This window comes from Pteropus medius, unplaced genomic scaffold, assembly GCF_902729225.1.
Source record: "Pteropus medius unplaced genomic scaffold, Ma_sr-lr_union100, whole genome shotgun sequence".
NCBI classification, from domain to species: Eukaryota; Metazoa; Chordata; class Mammalia; order Chiroptera; family Pteropodidae; genus Pteropus; species Pteropus medius.
Window position 1 is genome coordinate 9,610,109 of NW_024342473.1, and position 11,928 is coordinate 9,622,036.

The following is an 11,928-nucleotide window of genomic DNA, read 5'->3' on the forward strand; positions in this document are numbered from 1 at the left end:
ATTTTTGTACTTCAATTACATAATCCCGAAGCATTTAACCGATGTAAATTTTAGAAAGATAACGTTGTCTTCGCTGCTAAACGCAATCAGGAAGCTTGTTATTTTTATAAATTCAGGTGAAAAATTAGAAGCATGCTAGGAAACTCTTGATAAACAGGATTATAGCCATCCTTGGTAGGATCTTGGAAATTGCCTGGATTTAAGGCCAGTAACTACTGTGTGAATCACTCTCCAACCAGGTAAAACATGAGGTTGGCTTTGATTTTTAAAGATTATACCAACTTTAGCTGTAAAAGTGATTTAAACAAACTGTTCGTTATTACCAGACTTATAATTTGAGCGTGAGGCACTCCAGCTCGTAGGGGAAGCAGATGGCCTAGCACTCGGCCACGCCCAGGTAATGCTGCCTTCCGGGCTTTGTGCCTTCACGCACGTGTCGACATGCCAACTCCGCCACTAGGTGGCGTCGAGCCCCTCGCAAGCCGGGACCTGGAGGCGGGTGCGCGTGGGTATGACGTCACTGTGCGCGCCGCATCTTGTTGCCGGGCAGCTATGGCGACTCTGGAGTCCTCGATGGATGATCCATTGCAGAACTTCGTGCGAGTTTTGGAGAAGAGAGATGGCACAGCGTTACGACTGCAGCAGTATGGCTCCGGCGGCGTGGGTTGTGTAGTTTGGGATGCTGCCATTGTCCTTTCTAAATACCTGGAAACGCCCGGGTTTTCTGGCGATGGGGCCCACACGCTGAGCCGGCGGTCCGTGCTGGAGCTGGGCTCTGGCACCGGTGCCGTGGGGCTCATGGCCGCTACCCTCGGGTAAGAGTTGGTAGGAGGGTTACCAATTTGGGGGGAAACCCTGCTTACTGGCTTCCCACCCTTGTACCTACTCCTCAATCGACGTTATTTTATAGGGCAGATGTTGTAGTTACCGATCTTGAGGAATTGCAAGACTTGCTGAAGATGAATATTAATATGAACAAGCATCTTGTCACTGGTTCTATTCACGCCAAGGTACTGAAATGGTTTGTATGGCCTTTCAGCTTATATTAAGATAACGATTTATAGTTTGCTTTAAATTGTGTTTCACTAAAATCATGATTAATGCGAAGGGGACTTTCTGGGTCTTGTTTTTAAAACAAGAATATTTTAAATTATCAAAGTAACAGTTAAAATATTTGGTTGACATTTTTAAGGGGGGAAGAAATAGAAGACTTTCCTTCTCCACCAGACTACATTCTGATGGCTGACTGCATATACTACGAAGAGGTAGGTATTCGATGCGTGAAGCCTCTTCCTTTAGAAGATGTTATTTTCTGGATTCTAGAGCACACATTTCTAAACGTTTTAAAATAACTGAATGCAGGATATTTGTCCTATGGTTGATGAGACAGGAGAAAAGAAATATCTCCAGGGACTACATACACTCATGATGAACATATAGGCCTGTGAATCATGATGAGAAAAGTGCATTTTACTAGCGGTTTCTGTTAAATTTTTAAAGGATTTGCCATTTGGATCTGTTGGAAAAGCTAAGAGTTCTTTTTTCTTTTTTTTTACTTAGATGTTCCTAGTTCAATGACATGTTAAGTATGACATTGAGAATTAAGTTGCATTGTAAATAATTTGTTGTTCTGTGGCAAGATTTATTAGACTCAGAATGATTTTTTTTAAGTTATCAATTTGTGTAGCATTGTGAATATCGGTCATTTTTCAAATAATGAGTGTTGAGCCAGTTTATGTTCAGGTTAGGTCAGACTTGCTTTTGTAGGTAAATTGTTGATTGCTTAAATCTTGTTAAATAGATTAAATAAAACTAATGTTTAAAAGTGAAGTCAGTTCCATATGTTTTCTCATGGGAATTCCAAAATGCAGTCACTTTAATCCTTTCTTTGGAAACCGAAGTCAGTACAATGGTGGGTTACTTAAGAGGAGTTTACTAATCATTAGTTAACAGAGCTTTAACCACATGTACTTTGTTGGACTGATTCAAAAATGGATAAAGTGTAGGGGAGTTATAATTACCCCTTACCCCTCCTCTACCCCCTTTTATGGTAAAAATATAAATTTTTTAAGCCATAAAAATTATATTCTTTTTGAACAGTCTTTGGAGCCATTGTTGAAAACTCTAAAAGATCTCAGTGGATCTGAGACTTGTATTATATGTTGTTATGAACAACGAACGATGGGAAAAAATCCAGAAATTGAGAAAAAATATTTTGAGGTGGGTAACTCTATTAAATCTATCTTTGTAGTGATTGCCCTTCAGGGAAGCTGTATGTAACTGTGTATTCAACTATATTATGGTAATTTTGAGTGAGGAAAGCATGAACCCTAGGATTCTTCACAGCCCGCCGTTCTACTAAGCCTCTTCCCTTTTTTAAAAATATTTTCTGATCTTTTATTTCTTTTTTAATTGATCTAGTATCTGTGGAACAGTATAAAATAATGGTGATGCTCTTGTCTTTTCTGAGAAAGTTTTCAATGTTTCCTTATTAAACCTGCTGGCTTTTGAGAACATATTAATGATTTAATTAATGATGTATGTATTACTTCTGGAGAATATATCATAGAAACATAGCATGGGATGTGTTTTTATTTCTGTGTTTTCCTCTACATTTTTTGTGAAAGTTTTGACCAAGATATCCTATCTATTTTGGGGGTTTTGTTCTGTTTTTTAAAATAAAAACTCATGGGAATTTGCAAAAGTAGTGCATAGAGTTCCACCCATCTTCCCCCAGTGGTCACACAGACCCTTTTTATGGGCAAAAATCCATCACATTACATATATGTAGCCATGCAGTTTTGTCCACTGAAAGGACTACTTTGGTTAAATGAGAAAGCAAATACATGACTGCTTCAGATATATGCCAAAATTTTTTTTCATGTTTTTTTTTTAATATGAAGAATGTTAATGAATTTTTGAAACTTTATAATTAAAAAGTTCATATTGTTAAACATTTTCAGTTAAAACATGTAAAATGCACATATATCAAGTGCTCAGCTCAATTTTTCCTGTGTATACACCCAAGTAAGCATCACCCAACATAAGGATAATGGAACATTTTCACGACCTCAGAAGGTTCCCATGTGCCTCTTCCCAGTCAGTATTCCTCCAAACATAACCACCGTTCTGATGTCTCTCACCACAGGACAGTTCATCTTATTGAATTTAAAGTATATTTCTTTTAAATTTATAGCTCCTTCAACTGGACTTTGACTTTGAAAAAATTCCTTTGGAAAAACATGATGAAGAATATCGAAGCGAAGATATTCATATTTTGTACATCAGAAAGAAAAAATCGGTAAATACATTTCTGGCTCTTTATCCTCTGAGAAGGTTTCATTAGCTGGACACTGTCTCTGAGCTTACATGTGATGTAAATGTTGATTTTGATGTTGAGAAACAGCTATGATGATTCACTGGACTCAGATACTAATTTTCAATGTCAAGGTCACTTGAGCCTCGGGGTTCTTCCTTTAAGGCAGGCTTCTTTTGTAAAGGTCCTTTCTAGTTGTAAATTATATAGCTTTATAATTGGATGTTACCTCAGACAAGTAACTTAGCTATTTATAAGTTTCTGTTATCTCTTACAGATTTTTGAATGCCAGCTCTGACCTTTGCGAACTTTCTCCAACCATTCAAAGTTTTTTTAATAATCAAAGTGAAAATATAACAACTCTTCCCTTGGTGGTCTAGTGGCTAAGATTTGGCACTCTCACTACTGTGGCCAGGTTTAATTCCTGGTCAGGGAAGTTAATATATTGAATCACTATGTTGTACACCTGAAACTAATTTATATATCAACTATATTAAAAAATAAATTTTAAAAAGTAAAATATAACAAGGCCAAATAATGAAAAATGTACTCTGTTAAATAGAATATATGTATATTCTCCTTTTATTGCTTCCTTTACTTGTTAAAACCATTACATTTTATGCAGGTTGCCTCTGTGATGCCTAGAGTTTGAACCTGTAGAAAAGAAGAATTGTTTCATCCTTTTTTTTTTTTTTAATCCCCAGCATCTTTCGTATATGTGACTGGTATAAGGCAGGGACATGATCAATTTTATGATTTAATAATGTTCAATTTAATAACTTTTCTGTTATCTTTGCTTCGATTAAATATGTTTGTGATGTTTTCTGATTATATGAATTCTAGCCAAAAGCAAATAACTGATAACTTTGGGAATCAAGACCTGGCGTTAGGTGTTAGGGTAAGAGGAGCAGTGGGATTAGTAATTCAGATCAATCAACTTTTATGTGGCATGATGCCACGTAATAAATATGGTTTTATGCCTTAGGGGATTCAGTTTTAGCTGAAGTTGTGTAGTTTAAAAGTAGAATTTTTTGAGGCATAAAGATTTTATGTTCCCTAAATATAAAGCCTTTTTTTTTAATTCTTTTTAAAAATTAATATAATTCACATATCATAAAATTCACCCTTTTAAAGCATACAGTTTAGTGGTTTGTAGTATATTTACAGAGTTGCACAACTATCACCACTTTCAAATTTTAAACATTTTCATCTCCGCCTTCCCCCCTCCCCAAATAAAAAAAACCCATACCCATTAGCGGTCACTTCCTTTTCCTGCCTCCTGGCAATCACCAATCTATTCTCTGTCTCTATGGATTTGCTTATCCTGAACATTTCATATACAGGTATCCCCCACTTTCAGAAAGTTCATATTATGCCACTTTGCTTTTACAAATGACCTCATTAGTACCCGTTTTCTCTAACTGAAAGAAATCCAGAGAGGTTTTTCACTTTTACAAAAGAAGCCATTATTATACTAACATGGGTCTTTCCTAAAAGCAAAGTGGCAAAAATTGAAAGAAGGAATACTCTTCACTTTATGCCATTTCATCTTATGAACGTTTTCATAGGAATGCGCAAGGGAAACTTGTAAATGCAGTCAAGCACACACTATGTGGTTTCCTGTATCTGGCTGCTTTCACTCAGCACAGTGTTTTCCAGGTCCAGTCATGTTGTAGCACATGACTCCTTTTTAGAGTTGAGTAATAGTCCTTTGTATGGATATACCACACCTTCATCTATCCATTCATCAGTTAGTGGGCCTTTTCGTTTTTTCCACTTTTTGGCTCTAATGAATACTTTTGCTCTGAATAGTCACATCAACATTTTCGTGTGACATTTTTAAATCCCTTGAGTATATTCCTAGACTAGACTTGCTAGGTCATATGAGAACTCTTATGTTTAACTTTTTGAGGAATTGCCAAACTATTCCAGAGCTACTATACCATTTCCACCAGCAATGTCTCAGTATTCCGGTTTCTCCGTATCCTCACCAACAATTGTCATTGTCCATCTTTTTGATTATAGTCACCTTGGGTTGAAGTAGATATTTCATTGTGGCTTTTATTTTCATTTCCCCAATGACTAATGATGTTAAATATCTTTTCATGTACTTATTGGCCATTCGTATATTTTTACAGAATTACTTTGCCTTTTTTTAAAATTAGATTTTTTGTCTTTTTAGTGTCGTTGTAAGAGTTGTTTATTACTCTAGATACTAGACCCTTACCAGATAGTTAACTCCCAGATACTTTCTCTCATTCTGTAAGTTGTCTTTTTGTTTTCTTGATAGTATGTCCTTTGAAGCACAAAGCTTTTTAATTTTGATGATAATCAGTGTTATCTATTTTTTCTTTGTTTTCTTGTGCTTTAGGTATCAGCAAAGAATCATCTCTAAACATGCGTGTTGTTCATTTGAATTGCATGCAGCCATTTGTAGGCATATTACTTAGTATTAGATACCTAATAAATACTTAATTTGTAATAAGAAATCAGTCTGTAAAGTTTCCTTTTTTTTCTTACAGAAATTTTCATCGTGAAATCTTTAGTCATCTTACCCAAGCCTCTAACAACTTGGGTAAGCTAAAGATGTGAATGGAGCATCTGAAAATAGCATGGGAAGATTGTGTTCACAGATTTTTCCAGCATGTCCTTGGAGATCTGATATATTGACAACAACCATCATGGGCTGCCTGCAATACGGAAAATGACTACCTGCCTGCCAATAGGCCTGAAATCCAACTTAGATTACTTTTAGCTCAGCATCAAGGTCTACTTAAAAAAAATTATGTATTTGTTAATCTTCAAATAAAAATAGGTATTAAGATTAGCTTAAAGTCTGCCAAAATTAATTCAAACCAGTAAATTTTTGTTTATTTTCAAGAAAGGTAAATTTAAAGGCAGGTTTTTATATGTATCTTTTACTTCCTTACTTTTAAGAGAGCCGTCATACTCAAATGTTCTTTTATGTTAAAAAAAAAAAAAAACCTGAAAATGTTTTGTATATTTAATTTGCCAAAGTCTTAATTTTTCCTCCACTATACATGTCAATACTATACATGTGAGTTAGACAGTAAATTATACTGTAGTGAGTTGGTAAGAATGAAAGTTAAGAAATCAGGAGATTGGGAGGAGGAAAGCTATCTTTACAAAAGTTTTCATTTGAGAATGAAGTGAGAATAAAAAGCCCATTTTCAGGTTCATGCACTTTTCCTCATACCAGTCTTCAAGGAAAATGTGGCCAAAACCACTGGTGTTAACTTGTTTACGTGAAACAGAAAGATTTTAAATAACTACCAGTGTAGTTCTATATACATTTAGTGAATGATTTTGAGACTGTAGTGTCTGTTTTATGTTATGACAATCATCTCACAGATCTATCAAGAACTTAAGTTCCAAAGTGTAATATTAACTGGTAGAATTCTGGCATTGGTGCTAGGTGACACATTTTATGTCTTAAAATAAACATTATTTTTGAGATCCTTTGACTTTGTGACTGTTTCAGAAATAGATTTGAAGAAAATGAATGTCTAAAGCAAATAACATTTCCAGAGAGAGCTAAAAGCAGCCCTATTTAGAGAAATTAAAGATCAAAGCCAAGAGAACAAGTCTTTCCTTCAGGCTTACTTCAGTCTTTAAAGTTTGTTTTCCTGTTTTTCAAATACTTTGTTCATACTGCCCTTAGCATTTCATTAAGCAGATTCCTAAGCAGTTAGTGGAACCTAAATATGTGGTACTTTGTTAGTTAACAGTAAGTACCAGCTTTTATTAGTGAAATCTTAGGGCAAATGACCACTTTCTAGCTTGTTCCATCACATGGAACTTGTAAAAATAAGTTTGATATTGACTAGATGTAGTAGTCCACCAGATCCCTTGGATTTTGTCACCCTCCTTCCCTTTTCACTATACTCCTAATATACAGTACATTTGGTCTGAAGTGCCCTCTTGCTATTCTTGTATAAAAGCCCAGCTCCTTTACTTTGGACAGGTGCACCTTACACTCCAACACTTCCTGGAGGAGTCAGGCCTGAGGTCAGCCTCTATGCAACTTTGTCAGAATCACACCCTTGCTTGAGTGTGCTTCCTCCCCTTCCTTGTCCTATTCCCACTCCCTTACTTAATACCCCCTTAAGAAGTCACTTGCATACATTCATCACTATCTGTTTCTGGGGACCTAAGCTACTGACTGTAGCTAAGTAATTTGTAACAAAAAGTCAAGTGTACTTGACTTTCCGTTATAAACTATTCTGGAATAAGACCAGAGTGGAGGTTAAAAGGTACCAAGTTCCCACATTCTAAGATCAGGACCACTGGTGGTTAGGACCAGTGAGCACTACAGGGCTTACGGAAGGGTGCCAGTTCATATGACATACCTTGTCACCACTGTTCCACAGATGATCAGGGAGGCCTGGGAGAAGTCTCCTTTTGGAGGAACGCAGTGTAGAGGAATGAGATTTAGCCCTTTGGCCTCTGTCATGAGGGAGGTAATGGTGCATCTGTACTCAGAAACCACAGGAGGGAGGCCTGAGAGAATAAGATTCAGGGTACCTTCAACAAGGGCAGACCAGCATTTTTCACACCTGGTTGCATTTGTGTTTACCCAGATTAGCACATTTGTTGTTTTATTCCAAAGCATAGGAATGTAGTTGGATAGGTAATGTAGGGACCATCAGACAGAGAGGTATTGGATATGAGTCCTGCCAGCCTGAGAGTTAATACATGGGGCCTAGAGAACTCATGCAGCAACATGAGATTAAAAAGGCAGGTGCAACAGATGAGTAAGGTGTAATGCCACTTAGTTGGGGGTGAGCTAGAATAGAGACAACTCTCAAATCTCAAAGAACTGCCATTGTTGAGTGGAGCTGCTCAGGAATGAACCTCTGGTGCTCCATGTGAGTGGGGGTTGCACTGCATAATGAAACCATAGGCCACTTATCAGAATGCAGTTATAGCCAATTAGAGAGCCCCCACAATAAAGCATTGTTTGTCAAACTAGGCTGCATATGCAATCACCTGGAAAATTAAACGCAAACAAAAGCCATATTCAGGCCCCATCCCAGTCCATTTATATCAGAGGCATGGTATTTTTGTTAAAGGGTTCCAAATCGTTTTAATATTTAGCCTAAATTGAGAGCTATTGAAATAAGGAAACCTAGCAAAGGGAGGAGAGAAATATAAAAACAAACTATCCATGATTAGAGTGGGCCTATACTGCATAGGGAGGGAAAGATCTTTGAATCCATTGTGGAATCTTTTATGAAACAGGTTTTAAAATAAACAGGACCGAGCTTTAGAAATAGGGCAAAAAAGCAGCCTTACTTAGAGAAATTAAGGATCAAAGCCAAGAGAACAGTTCTTTCCTTCAGGCTTACTTCAGTCTTTAAAGTTTGTTTTGCTGTTCTTTTTCAAATTTGTAGTTCATACTGCCCTTAGCATTTCATTAAGCAGTTTCCTAAGCAGTTAATGGAACCTAAATATGTGGTATTTAGTTAACAGATAGTACCAGCTTTTATTAGTGAAATCTTAGGGAAATTTACCACTTTCTGACTAAATACCTGAAAATTTAGAGAATCTGGCCAAGAAGGTAAAAGTGATACTACTCAAGAGGAAAGGGAAACTCAATAACTGGAAAAAAAAAATTGATAATATCTGTAGTCACCAATGATTTGAGTCTTCCCTATATGCCAGTCATTACTTTAAAGATCTTTGAGGCTGTATAGCTTTGAATCTTAACCCACTACAGTTCATAACCAAGGGTCCATACATTTGGTAACATAGGTCATATGTTCGGTAAACCTTAGAGTGAATGTAGGTTCTTTTTAATTATTTAAAGAAGTATAAATAGTTGGGAATGATTGGTAGCAGGATTTTTTACACAGCATACCTTTTTACTTTTTCTTGCCTTTTTTTCTTGAAATTTTCCTTGTTAAATGATGCCAAAGACAATATTAAACTCAGACTCCAGATACTGTATTCGTTTAAAGAATGAGGGTCATAGAAATATGACTGTTGTTCTAAAGGTTCCCTGTAGGTGGCATTGCCTGACTTCGTCTTTAAATAGTTTATAGAAGGAAGTTGTTAAAATAGAAATGGATTCACACTTGCATTTTAAAGGTGAATTAGATTTTAAAGAATAAAGCTACCTGCCTATTATGAGTTGCTTTCAGAATATAACATGTTTTTCTTAGTCTCTTTGGGTTCCTCTAACAAATTACCATAGATTGGATGGCTTATAAATAAGTTTATTTCTCCCAATTCTAGAAGCCGAGAAGTCCAAGATCAAGGTGCCCACTTCCTCACGGGCAGCTGTCCTCACTGTAACCACACATGGCAGACGAGACAAGTCATCTCCCTGGGGTCCCTTTTATAGGGCACTAATCCCATTTATGAGAGCTTCATCCTCATGACTTACCTCCCAAATGCCCCACCTCCAAATGCCATCCCATTGGGGGAATAGATTTCAACATACGAATTTGGCAGTTGGAGTGGGGGGGACGACACAGACGTTCATATCATAACCAGTATAAGTGAAATGATTTTTTTCTTATAAAATTGTACTTGATTTACCTTTTTGTCCATTGCATTCTGACATGCCTTTTGAAATTTTTAATGTCATTCATAAAGCTACATAAATTGCAATTCTTTAAACCATTTCTCTGCAATTGGTATCTTCTATAAGAGACAGACATGTAAGAGGCTAAATTCAAGTTCTGAAAATTAAATTCACCTTGAAAATACTTTTTATATAATGCATGATTTTACATCTAAGGTACTTGAAACTTCTAATTAATTTTAATTAGTTTTTCAAACTAGTATACCATCCCCACTAGAGTAGTAAGTAGCTTTTACATCAAAAGACTGAAGCTCTGTATGGCTATACCACAATACTGTAAGCTTTGCCCGGCTATTTGACTTTCAGTTTTTCTTCAAGGCATATTAAGATTTTAAAGAGTTTTTGATTCACTGATAATAAACATTGTAAAAGTAGAATATTCAGTTTTCAATAGAGACCTTCAGGCTAATACAGATACAGAAAAAAAAACTGTGGCAACAAAATTTTACTGAAAATCAAGTAATGGAAATGCAAAGTTTTCACTTTACGTAACTTTGGGCAAGAAAGCAGTTAATTCTCAAGTCATTTTCACCAGTAAGGTTAAAACTTTTAGGTATTTGGAGTCATTTAAGATATCTTAGATCTTATGTGTTTGTGGAGTTCTTTGAAGATCTTGTGAGTCCATCAGTTGTGAGATACATTTTATGTAATTCATTAATAACAATAGTTTTCAAAATAATAGACTTTAAAAATGTTAGAGCAAATTATGATCATGTTTTTCCCATGTGCATTCTGAAAACTGTCAGCACAGGCCCTGAGATTATCTAGGTTTGAATCTCAGTTCTGCCATTACTAGCTGTGTGACCTTAAAGAAATTACTTAAACTCTGTGTGCCTCAGTTTTCTCATATGTTAAGTGGGGATCATAATAATATCTACCTCGTAGTTTGCCATGAGGATTAAATCAGTCTAATATATACAATGCACTTAGGTACCTGGCATGTAGTAAGTATTCAATAAATATAATTATAGTAAGGTGGAATTATTTTACGTGTGGGAACTGGGATGATGTGTTAAGGCAAGTTGATTTTTATCTGTGTTGCCGCAGGGTAAAATTTGGATGTCTTTTCGAGAGTATAGGACCCATGTAAACATCACGCCCCCATCATGGCGGGAATGGCACCTAGTGTGAGAGGAGGTTGAGAACACTGTTCCACAGTACTGTTATTTGAACAAGTAAGCAATTTTAGAAAAGAAAAGAAGAAAATATAGTGGAAGAAAACCCTTTGCTGTTCATTTTTATGATTCTAAAGCAAGTTCCATGGGCATTCAAAGGCCAATAGAAGTAGAGGAAGTCCTCATTTCTAAATACGGCTGGAGCTCCATAATTAACTATCATTCCACTGCCCTGGACCCTGAGTCAGTTTTTCCTTCATGGTTCTTATCTCTGTTAAACTGAGAACAGTTAGGTAGCAGGTAATTAAAGTACAGCAGCAGGTCATTTTACTGAAGTCTGGGAATTGATGTATCTGCATAACTATTTTCAGAGTTTAGATGTGTTAACTCTAAAAGAGCAAGGTGACTCTAAAATACTTAAGTAGCAGTTGCCTCCTGGATAAACGATTTTTTTACCATGTAATAAATACATGTAGTGGGATGTAGGAGCTTAGCTTAACTAATCCCACAGGCTATCAGACTACATACCAACAGACAAGAATGAGAATAACCTTGAATCATATCTGCTTCTCTATCAACCAGTGTTAAGTGGCATATGTTCTTAATTGCATTATATTAAACTGTCAAGGCCTTTTGGTTTTAATTGATGGAAAAGATTGTCATGAACACTAAATAGCTGGTCTTAATTTCTAGAAATGTTTATTATCTATAACACTTATTTTGATGAAGAATAAGTTTTTGCTTTAATATTCACAAAGTTAAAAACAATGCTATTTCTTCCTTGCAAAACAAAATGAAGCCTTTTGAAAAAGAGCTGTTTCTAGACGCAGTTCATATAGGCTTGAATGTTTGAATAGTTAGCACATTTCCTTCATGTAATTAGCTCT

The 11,928-nt window shown here is 36.0% G+C and overlaps 1 protein-coding gene across 2 annotated transcripts; it reads left to right on the top strand.

The window, feature by feature from the left end:
* The first annotated feature begins 36 nt into the window (after positions 1-36).
* Positions 37-6,793, top strand: VCPKMT (valosin containing protein lysine methyltransferase). 2 transcript variants are annotated; one of them, XM_039865173.1, is made up of 6 exons: positions 37-815; positions 911-1,021; positions 1,193-1,265; positions 2,101-2,220; positions 3,197-3,301; positions 5,839-6,793. In XM_039865173.1, exons 1-6 carry the CDS (start codon positions 442-444, stop codon positions 5,851-5,853), a joined length of 798 nt encoding a protein of 265 aa, XP_039721107.1. In that variant the 5' UTR covers positions 37-441; the 3' UTR covers positions 5,854-6,793. The 2 variants fall into 2 exon arrangements, with proteins under 2 accessions (XP_039721107.1, XP_039721108.1); XM_039865174.1 differs by lacking the exon at positions 2,101-2,220.
* Positions 6,794-11,928: the final 5,135 nt, after the last annotated feature.

Bases quoted from the DNA above. Each gene is read 5' to 3' on its own strand.
- VCPKMT (XM_039865173.1), top strand. From the start codon at position 442: ATGCCAACTCCGCCACTAGGTGGCGTCGAGCCCCTCGCAAGCCGGGAC. The intron at 816-910 runs GTAAGAGTTGGT...GTTATTTTATAG, and splicing joins CTCATGGCCGCTACCCTCGG to GGCAGATGTTGTAGTTACCG. The intron at 2,221-3,196 runs GTGGGTAACTCT...TTAAATTTATAG, and splicing joins TTGAGAAAAAATATTTTGAG to CTCCTTCAACTGGACTTTGA.